The sequence below is a fragment of the Meles meles genome, chromosome 3, assembly GCF_922984935.1.
Source record: "Meles meles chromosome 3, mMelMel3.1 paternal haplotype, whole genome shotgun sequence".
In the NCBI taxonomy this organism is placed as follows: domain Eukaryota; kingdom Metazoa; phylum Chordata; class Mammalia; order Carnivora; family Mustelidae; genus Meles; species Meles meles.
Genome location: NC_060068.1, coordinates 125,184,018 through 125,203,392, shown reverse-complemented (window position 1 = coordinate 125,203,392; position 19,375 = coordinate 125,184,018). Strand labels below are relative to the sequence as shown.

The 19,375-nt window shown below is 50.0% G+C and overlaps 1 protein-coding gene across 1 annotated transcript in view; it reads right to left on the bottom strand.

Annotated features, from left to right (window-relative positions):
* SLIT3 (slit guidance ligand 3) overlaps window positions 1-19,375 on the bottom strand; it is a 597,085-nt gene that overhangs the window by 44,120 nt on the left and 533,590 nt on the right. Inside the window, exons 21-23 of the mRNA XM_045999729.1 lie at window positions 10,456-10,524; window positions 8,697-8,768; window positions 8,012-8,083 (exon numbers count right to left, since the gene is read on the bottom strand). Coding sequence (XP_045855685.1) covers window positions 8,012-8,083; window positions 8,697-8,768; window positions 10,456-10,524 — 213 coding nt within the window. The remainder of the gene's footprint in view (window positions 1-8,011; window positions 8,084-8,696; window positions 8,769-10,455; window positions 10,525-19,375) is intronic.

Sequence of the window (19,375 nt, the reverse complement as noted above, 5' to 3'; positions counted from 1 at the left end):
TTGGGAAGAACCGTGGTCGAGACTAAGCTCTAGAGCTAGGCTGCTTGCCTTCAACACCTGACTCTGCCGCTTACCAGCTGTGTGACTCTGGCCAAAGTTATTTACCTCTCTGTGCCTCGTTGCCTACTGTACAGCGGGAATGAAAGTAAACAGATTTGTCAGAGAAGGTAGCTGTGGGTGCATTAATCCATACAAAGAATAGCATTTTCTATGTGCTAAATGACCAACCATTATTCATATATGTGAAAGGGTCTTGAAAAATGGCTGGTAGAGATGAATAAACTAGTTCCCTTCACATTCACCTACAGAGATTTGGGGCAGACTGAGAAATGTTATGAATCTCAACTCAGGTGACAGAGGGAGAGTGGTTCTCAGGTCCCCGGGAGATTCCATGGAGCTGGACACTCATCCGGGTTTGGCGCCTGCCATGATGCGAACGTATCTGGTGCTCGTGTGCCTCCGAGTGCATTTTCTGACAGCATGTCCAACAGGCCAGGCAACGCGCTCGGTATTCATCACACCCCTCTCCACTTTGTGTGGCAAGAGCTGGGAGCCATTCTCACTTGCAGAATGACGGCATAGACGGCACTTTTAGTAAATGGCTGCAGGATAGGTCCATAAGAAAAACGAAATGCACACTGCGCCAGCACTCAGGTAGCACTAGTAAATCCGTAACTTGTGGCTTACACCCTCCTTTGAAGGACTGATCATCAAATACCCATAGAAAGTCCCCACCCCGATGCCTCCCTTGGGTCTGGTCTGTGAAATGCATGGTAGGTGAAATTCACAGACACTCACGGGCTCCACTGGTGATTACTGCGCAAGGCTGCCTGTGCTGGGAAGGAGTTCACCAAACAATGGGGGAATGAGAGGTGACTGTGAAAGTGTAAAAGGATCCTAACTAATGAATCTGCACTTTTGTTTTCCTTTTAGCTGATAGCCTGCCCTGGGCTTTGAGCTGGAATATAGACAGGAGCTTAATTACACCTAACACAGAACAGAGCTTCTCCGACAGACTGAGCGCTGGAGCCAACAGATTTCCGAGACCCATCCTCAGGGGCTCTGATCCCATGTATTTGGATGGGGGGGCCAGGAGGCTGCATTTCTTTTTTTTTTTTTTTTTTTTTACAAATTTTTAATAAAGCAAATAATTTTACAGTAAGGCATAAATGAAATATTCCTAGAATTTAATAAAAAGCCAATTCAAGTAATAACTGGTATTTAGATTTCTGGGTACCGGAGGCTGCATTTCTAACCAACTCCCAAGTGACGCTCATGCTCTTGGTCCTCTGAACCACATTTAGCTGCCCTAGGTCATCACCCTCATCACCCCAAGCCCCTTCCCCTTCCCCATCCCCAGGACAGCAGGAAGAAGGTACCCAGTCCTCCAAAGATAGCTGGAGGTAGCTTCTCACTCCCTGGATAAGAAGGGGCCAGAAGCACTTCCTAACACTCACCAGTATCATCTAGTCTGGAATGCATGTGGTTATTTATGAATCATACCGGCTCCTGCCTGCTATTAGCTTGGATGACTTCATGGCTGCTTGCTGTTCAGCAAATGCACCCAGCCCCGTTGTTAATCATTTCTGAATGAGGCCTGGGCCCCTGGAGAGGCACGAAGCCCTAATTTAAAAACACCAAATGACCCAAAGGCAGCTTTGGCGCTGTGACTCCTGCAAGTCACGCTCCCATTTATTATGAGCTGAGCCACTGAGATCTCCATAAACTGCAGAGTAACGGGGTTGTAATTTACTGGGACAGCACTAAAGAAATCTGTCTACGCTGCAGGATCTCACTCCTGGTTTGGCCCCCGAAGAAAGACTCTTGCCTGTCCCGCCACCATCCTCAGGGTGGTCAGGGAAGTGGGACAACTCATCTTCAAGGGCCTGGGACTCCTTCCCTGCTGACTCTTAGGAGGTGTTAAGGCCCAAACTTGGGCATTTTGGGGGTGCAGATGAGGGCATCACTTGGAGTAACATGAAAGTGGAACCTTCTCATGACAGTTCTGGGTTGCCTGAACCTCAGGTCTCCAGACCCCCAGGTGCTCCCGGTATGTGTACGTGAGGCAGGTAATCACGGTTCGTGTGACAGATGGCAGGGACGACCATCATCCTATCCTGTATGTGGATGGGGGTATGGGCGGATTCCCTTCTGAGCAGGCTAGGTCACTCTCAGGTGACTCGGAGCAGGCTAGGTCACTCTCAGGTGACTTGGGAGTTAAGTACTAGATCAGAATGCCTGGGTGTGCATCCCTATTCTGAACACTGCTGGCTGTGTGATTATCTCATTCAAGGGACTTCATCTTTCTGTGCTTCAGTTTTCTGATCTCTCAAATGGAGGAATTCTTAGGATCCACTCGCAGTAGATATCTTTTCAGGGGTGTGGGTTGATTGGCATCAATCTCTTTTTGGTAACAGTTCCTCCCTTTTCCATGGGGGAGTCACCTTTCCCCACCTCTCAGCCATCTGGTTTGGCCACATGGGCACAACTATGGCCAGGTGAGCATCAGTCCAGAGTCACTGAGAGGGGTTGGAGGCTGAGTATGTGACCTAAGGGGACCAGTGGGAGACATTTCTGGGGCTTTCTCTGGAACTGTTAGGACAGAGACAGCTTCACCTGGAGAAGCAGAAAGAGGCACATTTCTGATAGTACCACGGGAGCTCCCACATCCAGTCCCAGAATATAATGTCTACTACTGATTATTTCAGTTACCTGCATTGAGAAATTATCTTCCTGCTTAAGGTGGTTTGAAGTGATTTTCTCCTCCTTTAGTCAGGAAGGGATCTAACATACTGTTTCCTAAACCAGTTGCAGAGATTAAAGATACAATGCAAAAGGTTCAGATGGCAAAGAGCTCAGTGCAGAGCCTGCCTGGGACGCGTACTCGCTCATGTGAGCTGCGATTATGGCTAGCTTTGTCATGATTCCATCCCCTCGGGGATCTGGGACATGTTTCGGGGCTAGCCCTCTCAAAACATTCCCCCCACACAGTGGAAGCCTGAAGCTATGCAGTCTATACCTTGCAAAGGCAGTAGTGAGTTAGATTCCCAGGCTGGAGAAGAGACACCCTGGGTTTTGGCAGAGTAACCCTGCACCCATCACCTTCCGGCCTGTGTCTCTTTCCACCACGCTCTTACTCTCATCAGAGGACTCTCTAGGCCACGTTCCTCCAGTTGTCAAGGAAAGTCTGAAATGGGCAGCAAGGAAAAGAGATAACCTCTGGCTGGGAAGGAGAGAATGTGGTGGCAAGAGGACTGGGCTGGTTGCTGGGAGCCTGGTTCCCACCTGGCTTCTGCTCCTGCCTTATGGGCTAGTCCTGCAGCAAGGCTTCCTGCTCCCGCCCCCAGAAGCCACACTCCCCTCCCAACTGCTGCTCCTTGGGGATCCCCATGCACATGCCCTTCCTTCAAGGACTCTGTCCAGGGAAATTATATTCTCCCGGCCTAGAATATTCTCACTCCACTTTGGCAAAGTGACTCAGCCTTGCTGAGCCTGTTTCCTGGTCTGGGGGATGGCGATAATAGTGGTACATTCTTAAGAGGGTGGATATGAGAAGAGGCTATGATTAACTAAAGCATGTAGCCCAGGCTGTGTAGTGCACAGAGAAGGTTTGATAACTGTCAGCTGTGATTATGATTTCCCTCTCAGAAAGCCTTCTCAGTGGATGGCCAGGACTGGGTCACATGCCTCTCCCCTGTAGTCCTGTGGCTCCCTCCCAGGGACCACCACGTGTGGCAGGAGGTTATCTACTTGTCTGTTTCCTCTTCTAGACTGTGAGCTCTCTGGGGACAGGAACTGTGTTCCATTATTTTCCTCTCTGGTGTCTAGCACAGTACGCAACTCATAGTGGGCATTTAGAAAGGGTTAAATAAGTGAATATGGACAAGTCACTAAGAGTTTCGGAATCTCTCTCCTTATCTTATAAACAAGAGGTTTGGATAGGATAATTTTTTAAAGATTTTATTTATTTGGGGGGGAGAGAATGAGCAGGGGGAGGAGATGAGGGGCAAGCAGACTTCCCCTCCCAGACTCCCCGCTGAGTAGGAGTCTGATGTGAGGCCTGATCCCAGGACCCTGAAATCATGCCCTGAGCTGAAGTCGGACACTTAACTGAAAGCCTCAGGTTAGAATAATTTTTGAGACTCACTTCCTATTTCTAAAATTCAAAATTAATTTTATTTTTTGGTAGCTCCAGAGGGCCAAACCAGAACCAGGGTTTAGAGGTCATAAGGAATCACTTTTTGGCTCATCAGAATTGTCTAATATTCAACAGCCAGTCAAAAATGGAGTAGGATTGGAGCGCCTGGGTGGCTCAGTTGTTAAGCGTCTGACTTGGGCTCAGGACATGATCCCAGGGTATGGAGATCGAGCCCTGACTTAGTCTCCATGCTTTTTGGGGCGCCTGCTTCTCCTACTCCCTCTGCCTCTCTCCCAGCTTGAGTCCTCTCACTCTCTCTCTCAAATAAATAAAGAAAATCTTTAAAAAAAAAAAAATGGAATGCCTGAGTGGCACAGTTGGTTAAGCGCCCAACTCTTGATTTCGGCTCAGGTCATGATCTCAGGGTCTCGAGATCATGTCCTGTGCCTGGCTCTGTGATGGGTGTGGAGTCTGTTTAAGATTCTCTCTCTCCCTCTTAACTAACTAACTAACTAACTTACTTACTTACTTAACGGGGTGGGGTTATTTGGGAAGGGATCAAGTTCCTGGTCTCTAAAGGTAATCAAGCAAAGGCAATGGAGCTCTTTGCAGAGATGCTATAGGGAGGACCCTTCCAATTGGTAGAAGGGGGATGAACAGCCCAGTGCACATAACTAGCAAGCACCATCTTCCTTCAGGGACGAGGGGCTAAAAATACTGAGGATGATGACTGATAACCCACTCCCTCCCTCAGGAGCAGAGCTAACTGATGCCAGGTGCCCTCCTGCAGCTGGGGCTGGGCACTGACAGTTGGGACCACACACACACACACAAGGCATGTGGCTCAATGTGGGGCAAAGATCAGGGAACAAACAGATCCCTGAAGAAGAACTAGAATGTCCATGAGAACGTTCTCTTCTAGCTATTTTAGATTAGGAGCAAACGAGGAAAAGCAAATTTTCACCCAGCGTTTTGTACTCAGGGTTCCCTGACAACTCTCCTGTCTCAGAAATGTATTTGTATCCACCCACCAACACACACACACACACACACACACACACACACACACACACACACACACTCACTCACTCTAAAATTCTCACATCTTTCTAGAATACTTTTTGGCCCTTGTCTTTGGCTAAACCTGATGCTCATTCTTTCCCCGTACCCCAAACTGCCAGTAGCCGTGGATCTCTGGTCATTTCTGAAATTTTCATCAAAGTAATGAAACCATTTAGAAATGAGAAAAGACATAAATGCTCAAATGTAGTTGTAGCTATTACAACTCCTGATTTCACAAAAACCTACCTTTTCCCCCAACCTTCTAAATTGCGAATATCCTACTATATTCATTCATCTTTAACTCTGTCTTCTTTTATTACAGAAACAACTTCACATTAGCGGTTAGTGATCAATGATTTCTTTTTTCATTTGTCTATGTTCCCTTATAGTCCTTCTTTATAAGGAGAAAGGTAGGCAAGTTATAATTGTAACATAAATACCAATTAGGTTCACTTTTCCACATAAGGCTATGTGGTAAACACTTCCCCACGATGCTACCTTGTTTTCATCTTCACCTCTTTTAATAATTGCCCTTCATTGGCCGCCTGCGTTATGCTTTTCCTTAAACATTTCCCCACTGTGGCGCTTGTGGGTACTATATAAAATGTAGGTTAAAAATAACAGAGCAACCAAGATCTTAAAGCAGAGAACCTTTCCCTCATACTGTATTATTCCTTAGCATAAATTCCTAGCTGTGCAATTACTGAGGGAAAGGAGATAAATATCATAAAAGAAACGTCGTCCATAAACATTTTTATTTTTCCTGAATTGGCCTTTATGCAGAAAATGGTTGCTCCCCACTGAGGCAGATGGTTGCAACGAGGGCCTCTAAGACCACTTATTATCTATGAGATCCCATGATTCTAAAATGGTGATGCCATAAGCCTACTAATTCTTAATTCAAGAAATAAGCAGAAGTATGTGGTATTTTGCTGTGCGCTCCCAATGAACGAATGAGAGCAGTCTGGAGTGAGACAGACGAGGTGACCAGAGAACAGGAAACCCCAGTGATATTCACGCGGCCACCCTGGGAGACTAGACAAATGGACAGGCAAGCATTCTCAGTCTCCCTCCCTTTCCTGTGCTGGGTTGCCGCACTGAAACCACTTGAATTTGGCAGCAAGCCCATGCAGAGAACTGGAAGACCAGGGTGGGAGACAATAGTTTGGGATTGGGGAGGGGATGGTGGGACATGGGAGAGGGCAGCAGGTCCACCCCAGCCCCGGCCAATGAGAGGATCCCATCTTCCGCTGTGTTCAACCAGAAACAGGGAAGTGGTTCTGCTGATGTTTCCATTCTCAAACTCCCCAGAGAAGGCGGATAATAAATAAGTGACAATAACAGATTGCACACTGTCAGCGCGGGCACTTCTTTGCCCCGAGAGAATTGATTTTTAATAACAGCGCAGATGACATGTGGCGGGAGTTGTCGCTGACACCAGTGTTTTGTGGGTTCCAATAAATCACATCAGCCTGGAGGCTCTGGAATGGACGGGCTCATTGGGTGCTGTTTGCTGATTGCTAGTGGATCCTAAAAGGGTCCCAGGGCTCTGAGTCAGGGGGCTGGATGCTGTAGCCTCCTGATGGCTGGATTCTGGGCCAGTTACAACCTGGACCTCAGTTTTCCCATCCTTAAAATGGGCACAATCCCCTCTCTCTCACAGCACTGTTGCAAAGGGCTATATGAGGCAATGGCCATGAAAAGTGGCCTTTCTGTCCTCAGGGAACATCATTCAAAGGATCTTCTTTGCCAACAAAATATGCAAGATGACAAGGCACAAAGATGAGGTGATAAGACAACAGGGCCCCGGGTTGGGGGTGGCACAGTGAGGCACCATTCCTGCTCTTGTAAGGTAATACAAGTACCGATAGTAACAAGTGAATATATAACAAGTGAATTTATAAAGTGTTTACCACGGACCAGAGCTATGCTAAAGGCTGTATATACATCATCTCACTTAATCCTTGTAAAACCGTAATTACCACCTGTATTTTACGGAAGACACACGGCTAGGGAGGGGCAGAGCCGCGCTTGGAAAAAGGTAGACTCTGTGGCCGTCTTGTCTTTGCTAGGACACCCGCCTCAGTCGGCTGCCCTCTACCCTGGGTAGGACGGGGTGAGGCAGGTATCATAATGGTGATGGGGGGGGGGCAGGAGTGGAGGCTGCAGACTCTGGAGCCCCATCTAAAGGGGCAGGGCTGCTTCGCCTCGTAGGAATGTAGATGGGAAGCCCTGCAATGGCCACGCCTCTCCATTTTCTAAGAAAGATTAGAAATGAGGATTTGTATGAGAAGCCCTCTGATGTTTAATTCTTAGCAACTTACTAAAACTTTGTTCTTTTGAAAGGATGCTCTGTGAGTCTACTAACTCTACAATGGCTAACTCATAGCTGTCTGTGAGCTGAACCAGGTCTCTGGGCTTCTAGTTGTAAGCCCTGACACTCCTCGCAGAGGTTCACAGGGTTTACGCTGGCCCTCGGAAACCAGGGGGACCAGCAGCGGCGTGCTCATCAGCACAGTGGTCACAAGCCACACGCTGGGCTCTACTGGGGTGCAGAATACGCCTGCGTGTGCTAATCCTCTCTAGAGAGGCGCTACTGATCCCACTGGGCACAAAAAACAGCAGAAACTGCGGTGTTTGTGATTTGCTCCCAGTCCATGGGCAGTAGTGGGCTGCCCCCCTGCACTCCCCACCCCACTGACCCCATAGGAGCGCTGGGCTGGGGACACGTTGGCGGGGGGATAGGAACACTCAGTACTGCCCACTGTGACTTGGTGAAGCCCAGCGGGAGTTGGGTTCTGGGGTACTCACAGCACCCGGAGAGACCGCAGACCATCAAAGGCGTGGATGGGGAGGCACCGCAGCCGGTTGTAGCTCAAGATCCTGTGGAAGGAAACACGGGGCGCTCTAGGCCACTGCTATTCTCAGCTGCTTATGGGTGTACCGTCCACGCTGTGGACCAGTCAAGGCAAATGCTTTCTTTCTCTACTTCAGTTTAAGATATTGACAAAAAATATCCCAACAGTAAAGGGAAGAGAAATGCCCTCCACCGCTCCAGAAAGTTCACTGGCTTTGTTTCCCCAGCTTCCTCTCGTGTTCCACGGCAGGCTGGCCTCCTAACCAGCTTTGCCATTGCCTCCTTCTACTGTCAAATGGTCAGTGCTCACCCTGTGCCGAGCTAATAGGAAATAAATGGGTCTGAGCAAAATAAAATTGTGAAGGGAAACCCTTCACTGGGAAGGAAAATTCACAAACCCCAGAAGGTATTCCAAAGAGGGCATTCTGCAGAAGTAATCAGGTCTTAGTTATCGCCCAGACAGTAGGGTTCTATCTACTTTGTTTTCCTTCTAATGATTAAGGTCTGCACTATGTGAGGGCAGCCATGGCCCTGAGGACCACCACAGCAGAGAACACAGGCCTGAGGGGCAGGGAGAGAGGATGGCCACATGCCACTTACTGCCAGGCCCACGTTAGACACGGCACCCCCTGTACTCACAGCGTGGAGAGGTGAGACAGGTTGCTGAAGGTGTAGTTGGTCAGCACGCCGATGCTGTTGTTGCTCAGGTCACTAGGAAGAGGAAAACAGAAGGGCCACACTTGACTGTTAGTTGCATCTGCGGGGGTTCATTCCCAGCTTTCGCACATCCGTGTGTACCTGCTGTCCATCCGTCCATTCGCCCATCCATCATTCCATTCCTCCATCCATCCGCTCACCTGTCTACTCACCTATCCACGCATTCATCCAGTTTTTCGTTCAACACTTATTGAATCACTCATTCAAGCATTTGTTGTCCATTCGTCCATCCATCCATTTACCTTGTCAACCAATTCCAAGTCTATCCTTCCATTTCATCCTCCCAGCAACACAGAACACGTGAGATCTCTCTTTATTCCAATTCCCCCTTCCCCAGGTCAGTCCTTGCTTCCACTGCTCCTCTCTCACTTCCGGCATCCATCAGTCCCATCTTATCAGATTCTCTCTTACGGGGAGTGCCGTCAGTGGGGGTGTAGCTCTCTGCCAAGTACACTCTCCAGCTTCTCGGCAGGGATAACTATCCAAGCAGTGGTTTTCAAAAGCAGCTGCGCATTAGAATCCCCTGGAGAGTGCCTACATCCTCTGAGGCTTGGGTGCCGTGTCCAGACACTCTGGTTTAGAAGTCAGATCTTCTGAATTAATTGCTAGAGGGTGGTTTGGAGCATCAGTACTGAACAAACAAACAAATTAATCAGCTGGGCTCTCAACTCAGGGCACGTTTGCTTCCCCAGGGACATGTGGCAATGTCTGGAGACATTTTTGGTTGTCACTTGGGGAGGGACATTACTGGCATCTCATGGGTAGAGGCCCCGGGATGCTGCTCAACATCCCAGAGCGTCCACAGCCCCACAAGCAAGAACGACCTGGCCCCAAATGCTCACAGGACTGAGGGGTAGAAATCTCATCTAGAGGCTCATCTGGGGGATATATAGGAACCCAGGCTGAAGGAGGTGACAGGTGGCTTTCTTCCACCTTTCTTCAGCAGCCACACTTTCCCAAGGTAACAGTGATTCATTCTGAAAGAACGTTCTATTTCCCCCGGTGGACTGGCTCCCTGAACCCTGAGCAGCCAGGGTGATCTTCCAGTGACCACTTGCCCCAAAGAAATTATTTTGTGCCCTTATGGGTTCCCTCCTGGCAAGGCAGTGAGGCTGTCAAGGGACAAAGCTCATGGACCACGCAGCTTCCTGGGTCCCACTCATGTCCTGCAGCCCCGCTCCTTATTTGGGAGTTTTTCCTGGATCTTGGCAGACTTGGAGCCAGTAGGAGCTGCCACCTGAAGGAACGTCAGTTTGAACCATCTACTTGGAACATTTTCTAGGCAACTAGAGGAGGAAGAAGAAATGCTCATTTAAGCTCCTGGCAAACCTCAGTGCAGCCACAGCTTGCAAGAACCTGGAGACTGAGGAGTCTCCTGATTTAACTGGGGCCCCAGAAAGTCAGAGGCTCCCCCACCTGTTCCTAAGCCCAGGGGGAAGGTGATGTGGATGGTCAGTGATGCCAGGCTCTGGGTATTTCTGTGTGTAATCCTCCCTGGTAAGGCCTGGCACGTCACCGGCTCATGTCTGCCAGCTGCCTCTCTGTGCTCAACCCCGGGAGGAAGGGCAGGAATGCCACGAAGCCTGCAGACCATCCTCCTTTACCCCCCACATGAGTTTCCTGAGCCTCCCCAGGAGAGAACATTCCATGTTCCCCCTGCCCCCCATGCCGGGCTCCTTACATAAGTGTCAGGTGTCGGAGGGCAGACAGCTCCCTGGGCACGGCTGTTAAGTGGTTTCCTTCCAGGTACCTGCAAGAGAGGTGCACAGTGACACCTGGTCCAGAGAGACTGCACACGTGGTCATTTCACCAACATCCCTCCTCCAACTTTCTGGGCAAGGTCGGGCCTCTGTTTTACTCTCTCATAGCCCCTTTTCTCCCCCACCCCCCATCTCAAAGCACATACTACATTTGTCACTTAATATTGATTTGTGTGATTATTCAACAAACGACACTTTTCCCCACTGGTCCACTATCCTCCGTGATGGTAGGGCTGTTGCCTAAAACTGTCCAGTGGTGGACCTTCCCCCCACTCCCTGAGTGTGTACAGAACTGTCATACAGTAGGTGTCCAATAAACATTTCCTAAATTCATAAAGCACTCACTCTGTACCCAAACCTCTCAGTACTCTCACATGGCAAGGGTTCACAGTTGAGGAAACAATTTCAGGGATGTTAAAACACTTGCCCAAGTTCACACAGCGAATGAGTGGATGAGCTAGGATTCGAACCCAGGTCTCTGACTATCATCTCACCACAGTTCCCTGTGGCCTTTACTTAGCTCCTGGAGGGCACGAGAGAGCTGAGCCACAATTCCTGCTGAGAACCCTAATTCAGGGTTGCACCGGGAAGCTGAGGAGAAAGGGCATGTTCCTGGAGCACTATGCTGTGGTTCCCAGCAGGATGACTGCCTGCGGGGGCAGCGGGCACAGTTCAGACCTGAGATAGACCAACAGACGGAGACTCCTCCTGGACAGGCAAAGGCTGTGCCTAGACCTGTCTGGACTTCAGGATGCTCACCTAGGATGAGATCACCTCCTCGGACCCTCGAGTGTGCTTGAGGACAAGAGAAGGAAGTCTTGTTTTGATCATAAATTACAAAAGTCATGACTACCCTAAAGAGGGGACATGGGCCAATTCATTCAATCCCATCCTTGCTGTAAACTCCTTCTCCTTGGGCTTCCTGCTGCTCTTGGGACAAAATGACAAAATCTTTGAGATGGGTTACGATGGCTGCCTTGAGCTCCAAGGAGGCAGATCCTCTGTCTTTCTCTCCAGCCCAGCGCTTCTCAGACTTTAACATGGGTACACATCACCTGGGATCTTGCTAAAAGGTAGATTCTAACCTAGTAGGTCTGTGCCGGGCTGGAGAGTCTGCATTTCCCACAGGCTCCCGGGTGAGGGTGGGAACTGCTGGTCTGCAAGCTGCATTTTGAGTCATGAGGTGTTGGCACGCCGCCTGGCACCCAGCAGACCCTCCGCCAAATGGCTGAATGGGATGACATGGGTTGAAACCGGATAGGAGTCAGCTTGTCAATGCCCAACGCAGGCTTAACTTTGAGGACAAGTTGAATGGGTGTTTCCTTAAATTAGGGCCAAGTGACTTTAATTGCAGAGCTGGCCCCTGGGAATCCTCATGGCCCAGAGTACTGGCAGGACCCCATAGGGTCTGAGGTGGCCATAGCATGCTGGATTATTGTCCCTTTGGTCCTTAACTCCTTTGGGTTATACCTATTATGTGCCAAGAGCTATGCTAGACGAGGGAGGTTGATACAAAGATGAACCAGAGCCCATTTCTGCCTTCAGGGAGCTTGATCATCTGGCCTGAAATTCAGCCACATACACTTAGATCATGCCCACAGGCAGAGGAGCTAAGAGACATGTATTCACAGACGCATTCATTTATTCAGGCAGAAATATTTCTTGGGCAACTGCAGTGTGCTGGGCAGTGTACATACTGGTGGAGAGACAGGCGTGATCCCTACTTTCTGGCATTTGAAAATCGAATGTGGAAAGGGAGGGGGAGGAACTGGGAGGGAGAGAGAGAGAGAGAGATTAAGGACATGCACAGAATGCAACAGAAATTACAAACTGATGCATGTTTTGAAGGAAAGGAGCAAAGTTCTGGAAGGGAGACGCTGCTGAGGCGGGGTGCTTCGGATGGCCGGGGAGGAGGGACAGTCGGGCAAGAGTGAGGCCTGTGGAAGGTCCTGGGCTTGGGTGCTGTTGAGGCAGAGAAAGAAGCCTGGGAGGCCGGGCTGGCAGGCTAAAGGGGATGGGTGAATCACACACTGCAGGCTGGGAGGTGTCTATTCCCAGGGCAGGGTGTGGCCACAGACAGGTGCAGGGGGCTGGCATCGCACAGGGCTTGCCCTGCATTCACCCTTCTGCTCTGTGCTGAGGGACGGGTGGCAGGATATTCACACTCTCTGAGGAGACGGGCCCTGTGGCTCAACTGTGGTGGCAAGGAGCAGACGTGTGAAGAGCTTCCAGCCTTCTCCGCTGTGGAAGGGGTGGAATTCTGGGGTCATGCGGGGCCACCTGCCTTCAGGGAGTGTTTTGTGGACAGTGTGGCATGAGGTAGGGAAAAAAGGAGGGAGGGAGGGAGGGAGGAGCTGGGTGAATGAGCAGGGCTGGTGCCGAGGCACTGGTCCAGGGAGCATCTCTGCTGGAGGCAGGCTAATTAATCACGAGGGAGCCACTTGAAGGGGTCTAGCCTCGGGCTGGCAGTGACGGCTCACCCTCTCCCATGCTGCTCATTCTCTCATTCTTGTTTGTTTGCTACAGCTACTTAGCAAACTCAAGGCATTGAAGAGGAAACCCAGAATAAGACACCACAACCCCAAGTCTCCCTGCTGGGATGTTTACAGAAGGCCCAGTGACAAGCACATCAGAAGCAAGTTACTTAACCTCACAGACAAGGAAACATAGTGACAAGGAAAATAACAACAGAAACAACAGGTGCATAGCCTAGTGCTGTGGGATCCAGAGACTCTAGTCTGTTATTTAATCCTCTAGATATTTTGCTGGGTGTTTAGTCCATTTTGTTGATGAGGACACGGAGGCTCTGAGAAGGGAGGAGTGAGCCCAGGAGCCAGGATCGAAACTCAGGGCCACTGGGCTGCTCAGTCCAAGAAGCCAAACCCACGCTATTTCAGCTCTCTCCCTGAAGCTTCTTATTTTTGCCTTTGGCCATCTGTCCCGAGAGGAATCACTCTACCACAGAACTTACTCTCTCACTTCTGCTAGAACAGAAGATGCATATAGCAGGGATCTGGGCCACTTCTGTTTCCTGCTGGATCTCCAGAGCACAGTCTTGGACTTAGCACGCAGTAGGACCTCAAGTATTTGCTGAATGAATGAATGAAGAGAAGGGCTGCCTACAATGGTGTCAAAGATGCCCTGTGGCTGGCCCACATCCATCTGTAAGGCAGGTCACGTTCTGTGGATGCGGGTGTTTGCTGAAAGTTGAATGAACACATAAAACCACCACTGGAAATCAGGGAGGCTGACAGCATGCTCATCAGATGTGGGGAGGCTCGGGGGTCCCCGGAGGGTGGACAACATGACACAGATGCTTCTGGAACCTCTGGGCAGCCGTGCCAGTCCCCTGGGTTCCAACCTGGCTTTGATCAGTGCTCTGCCGATGCTGACTGGATCGGCCTTGCTCCCTGCTAAAAACCCTGCCCTGGCTTCCACTGCTTGTTAGAGAAGGACTACCCGAATCCTGCTCAAATCCTTCCAACCTGTCTATGGCCTGTCCTAGATCAGTCAGGGAGCTCTAGAGAAACAGATCAATAGGAGAGATACACACACATGACACACACATATGAATATATATACAGAAGGAGAGAGAATTTGTTTTTTAAAATTTTTAAAAAATATTTGAGAGGGAGAGAGCACGCGAGCACACATGCATGCAGAGAGGGGCAGAGGGAGAGAATTCTCTCACAGACTCCCCGCCGAGTGTGGAAACCAATGTGGGGCTCAGTCCCAGGACCCTGAGACCATGACCGTGAGCCAAAATCAAGAGTTGGCCGCCCAACCCACAGAGCCACCCAGGCACCGCAAGACAGAGTTTACTCTAAGGAAGAAGGGACAGCAAGTCGGAAACTCAAGTAGGACCTCTGGGTTACGATCTTCAGGCAGAATTCCCCCTTCTACAGAAAATTCCAATTTTTCGTTTTTAAGGCCTTTTACGGATTATATGAAGCCTATATCCACGTTACTCTGGGTAATCTCCCTTACTTAACTGCACCTACAAAATACCTTCCGGGCAATACCTGCGCACCGCAGCCCAGTCAAGCTGACCCATGAGATTCACCGTCCCAGGCCCTGCCTCCCTCTGCTGTTCGCCCCACAGCAAACTCTCCCTTGGCCTCAGCCCCGCCCCCCGAATGTCCCATGATCCTTTTGGAGGGCAAGTCCAGGCACACACGCGTCCCCCCATCCCCCGCTAGTTCACTCCAATGGCTGCTCAGAGCTCAGCTCCAGCACTGCCTCCCCGATATCATCCCCACACCCACTGGGGGACATGACAGGTTACTCAGTCCGAGCTCTCAGTGCATTTTCTTCACAGCATCTCCCCACCTCGCTGTGACCTCCACATGTGAGTCTGTGATTAGAGGGGCCGGACCGTGTCTGTTTGCTCCCTGTGGCACCTGGGAGGCAGCTGTTGGGGCAAAGGAAACACTGTCTGTGTGATGCAAAGCCCCGAAGTCCGCAGGGAGAGCTGCGTGCGGCCCTGCAGGGCTGAGGGGGGCCATGTGGGACCTGCTGTAAGGGCACCAGGTCCCTGACACCCTGGTGTGTTGGCGCAGAAGACATGAAATCAAAAGGCTTCACTTCACAAACACAGACGTGGCTGTGTGGGAAAGCTCTCTTTGTGCAAAGCCCTTCACGAAGACTCTGAACTCCAAAGTTGCCTGCAGCCTGCAGCCCAGGCCCAGAGGGACGCTTTCAGAAGATGGCACGCTTGCCCTGCCGGCCTCGGAATGATCAGAGCCTCTCTAGAGGGTCAACCTTTGTGTCGCTCTGCATTTAAAAACACTCTGTTTTAGTCCCGGCACCAGCCCACGAGGACGCGCCTGCCTCACATGAAAATCCACACAGAGCTCTGTCGAATGGATGCTCCCCTTTTCTGTTCGGAGCTTGGAAGCGCTGACAAGCATCACATGAAGAACTCTCAGACCCGCTGAATCATGAAGGAGAATGGTGGCTGCCTTCCAGGAGCCCCCACTCATGGCCGGGGTTTCTACCAGGAGCCTGGGATGACATTCATGGCTCTAGCTCAGGAGTCAGGCAGCCCAGGCTCACATCCTGGCTCCACGAGCTAATAGCTGTGTGACCCTGGACAACTTACTTAACCTCTCTGAGCTTACGTTTCATCTGTAAAAGGGGGGGCTTATCATGATCACCGCCTTGAAGTGATTATGAGGAGGCTCTGTGGAAAGCTCTTGGAGCAGTGCTCAGCACATTGGTTTCAGTGTGTTTTGAACACACACACACACACACACACACACACTCTCTCTCTCTCTCTCTCTCCATCCAGTAATACATATGAATATTGGAAAACAGATAATGATCCCCATGCTGTCTATTCTCTATTCTTGTTCCAGAGTAATATTTCTAAAATGAGAACCGCATCGTGTCACTTTTCTGCTTAAAATTCTTCCTTGGCTCCCTCATTTCTCCTGGGATAAGGAGTCAGCCCTCACCACAGCCTACGGGAACTGCAGATCCTTCTCGAGTTTTCAGGACACACCAGTCTCCTTTCCATTCTATTTGCTCCATCACTGGTCTTCTTGGTCTCTCGACTTTCAGATCTTTCCACATTTGGGTTTTCTCAAAACAGTTTCTTTCTTTGCACTGCTTCCCACGTCCCACCGCCACCACCTTTTCCTGGGAAACAGTATTCTCTGTCCTATCTGAAATGCCTAATTTCCTGATTAACCTTCTTCCTTTCTTCCCCATTCTAAGTTTCTGACATCAGGGTCTCATCTGTCACCTTAGCTGCTGTGCTCCCAGCTCCTGTGACATTATCTGGCACAGTAAATTCAGTGAACACGTGACTGCGTGAAGAGGGCTTCTCTGAGCCTGTGGCCCGTGCTCCCGCTTCCCTCAGGCCCTCCCACAGATGGCCGTGACTGCCTGCTAGCCTAGAAGTGTCCTCTACTGAAGCCATCTGCTGAGGGCTTCTCTGCGCCAAGGCTTGTGCCTGGACTCCTAAGCACTGCTCTGCCCAGAGCCAGCTGCCCTCCAGCTGGCTGCAGGCAATCTCTGTCCCTCTCCTTGGGCTAGATAAAGGCAAGGATATAGTCAGTGCTGGGCTGTTGCTCTCTAAAGTGCTCCGGGGAACCTGCCCAGCATGGGTCGGTGGGGGGCAAGTATGTGAAGAAAGCAGCAGCTGGCATTATTAGACAAGGTACGGCTGTCAGGATGGCCCCAGTTAGAACCAGATAGGCGCTTCTATCATCATGGCAGGGGTGCCGGGTTTGCCTTCTCCCTGCTGAAATGCAGGTGGCAGGTTCCAAGGAGACACATGACTGCCTCCTGCAAATCACCAATGAGCCAGGCCATGGGACAGAGCACAAGGGACCCAGGCCTCTGCCCATGGGAGTAGTTGAGTGGCTAAAGGATGGGCCTTGGGGTCGGACCGCCCTGGGCTCTTGTCGATGCTCTGCTGCTTTTTGGCAGTGTGATCTCAAGAAATTCTTCAACCTTCCTGGGCCTCAGTGACCTCCTCTGCAAAATCAGAGTAACAATACCTGCCTTGTACGATTCCTGGGAGGATTAGATGAGATCACACAAGGAAACAATCGACCACTACAGCGCCTGGCACACAGTCCATACTCGGATTGCTGGCTGTGGCCGATCGCAGCTGGACAGACACATCTTCTCTTGCTTTCCTAAAAGCTGGGGTGGGCAGAACGGCCTGCACTCCTCCCTATCCCTGCGCACATACGTCCCTGCCATGCCTCCGTGCCTGTCACTTCCTACATTGCTCTGCCCCTTCTCTAGCACGTACCTCCATCGCCCTAGATTTGAGCTGCTGGCTGTGCCCCACACCCCCATCTTCTGACCCTCTGGAGCTAACCAGTGCCAGCCCAAGTCGTCTCCCCTCCTTCCAGCAGTGCATTCTCCTCATCTCCCCCTGCCATACACAGTCTCACAGAGCTGTGTCTCAGCCTGTGCCCCGATGGTTAAGCCCCAAACCCTTTCAAGCCTCCTATCAGTGCTGTGGATGTGGGCCTACTGTGAGCCTGCTTCCCCCATGTCCCCAGGCTCCACGCCCCAGCAGAAATCCCCTCGTCCCACAATGGTGCCTGGGGGAGACATGTCATCCTTCCCTTCTCTCCTTGGGATGTTAGTGGCGGGACAACAAATCCATGCTCACAGTCCTCACACGAAATCAGTTTCAAAATTTCCTGGATTTTAAGCAGGAGAGGACGGCAGGGGACAGGGGGATGGAGGGGACATGGTTTGCTGATACTAGGTTCTCATTTTCCTCTTTAGCCCTCAGGAAGATGTGGACTTGCATGTTTGTTTCCAGAATCAGGAAGGTCTGATGTTAATAAACATTCCCTTAAATGCAAGCAAAGAGATGTTTTAGGTTTCAGTTCTTCTGGAAGGGCAAGCCTGAATTTACGAGGCTCATGGCCCAGCAGGAACAGAACTCTTCTGAAGCTGACTACCTTTGCAGACTGAATTTGTGTCATCTTCTTTGAGGGGCAGGGGCTGACATGTCTGGTTCTGCCCTGCTGTCAGTAAGCTTTTGCAGGCTTGCTTCTAAATCAGGACCTTAGTGTTGACCTCTAGAGGGGGTCTGGATGCTTGCAGGGTCGTGTGTAATTACTTGAGTCATTCTTAAAAGGTGTGGTCTACGGGCCACTGGGGCTCCTCTAGACTTTTTCAGGGCTCTGGGAGACTAGAACCACTTTTTTGATAACAATTAATACACTTTTCCATTTGCATGGGTGAGCGAAGTCACCTGCACCTCAGTATGAGTCGTGGTAACAGGGGGCACTATTCTTCCCCTTTAAGTACATGCAGGTGAAAAAAAAAAGCCAGTTTCACTTAAGCATGTCTTCTGCGAAGCCATGAAAAATTATTAATTGCACTGAATATCAATTATTGAACACACATCTTTTTACTATTCTGTATGGCACAATGGGAAACAAGCATAAAGCATTTCGGCTTTGATTTTCTGGAGAAAAGGCTGTGGTGTCTCGGAGTTACCAGCTGAACTAGCCATTTTAAAATTTTCTTCCATAAAACATTTCTGCTTTGAAGAATGGCCAGCAAACAGGTCACTCCGTGATGGGTATTTAGTTGGCAATGTGTCAAAAGTAAATACTGGAAGCCCGTCACTTCCAGGAAAACCACTAATAATACTTATTGGCAGTGATAAAATTCAAGCTTGCTTCCAAGTGAAAATTCAAAGTTTAGAAAACTTGTAACTGCCACACTGAGCAGTATCCTTTTCCTGGGAGACTTTTCTGAGGGGGTCTGTGGTGATGTTACTGGCTATGACATTCTTGATACTGTGTGATGCAATGTGCCAACCTCGGAAATTTCTGCATAACTCAGTGAACCAGTATCTTCCAAATGACCAGTGCCCACTGTTACACGATCATCCATGGAGGAAAGCTCCATTCAAGTAACATAGGACAGAAAGTCCATTGACGTGACTTTGGGTTTCACACAACAACTAGCCTTTACGAAACTACCCCATAATATCAAAGAAGAATATTCACAATTATTTGGAAGGGCTATGAAAATCCTCCTCCCTTTTCCAACTACATGACTACGTGAAGCCAGATTTGCTGCTTGCACTTGACCCAAACCATCATGTTATGACACAGAGAATGCTGAAGTGGTTCTAAAAATCCAGTTGTCTGAGGACATGAACAGACATTTCTGCAAAGAAGACATCCAGATGGCCAACAGACATATGAAAAAGTGTTCCACATCACTCGGCATTAGGGAATACAAATCAAAACCACAATGAGATACCACCTCACACCAGTCAGAATGGCTAAAATTAACAAGTCAGGAAATGACAGATGCTGGCAAGGAGGCAGAGAAAGGGGAACCTTCCTA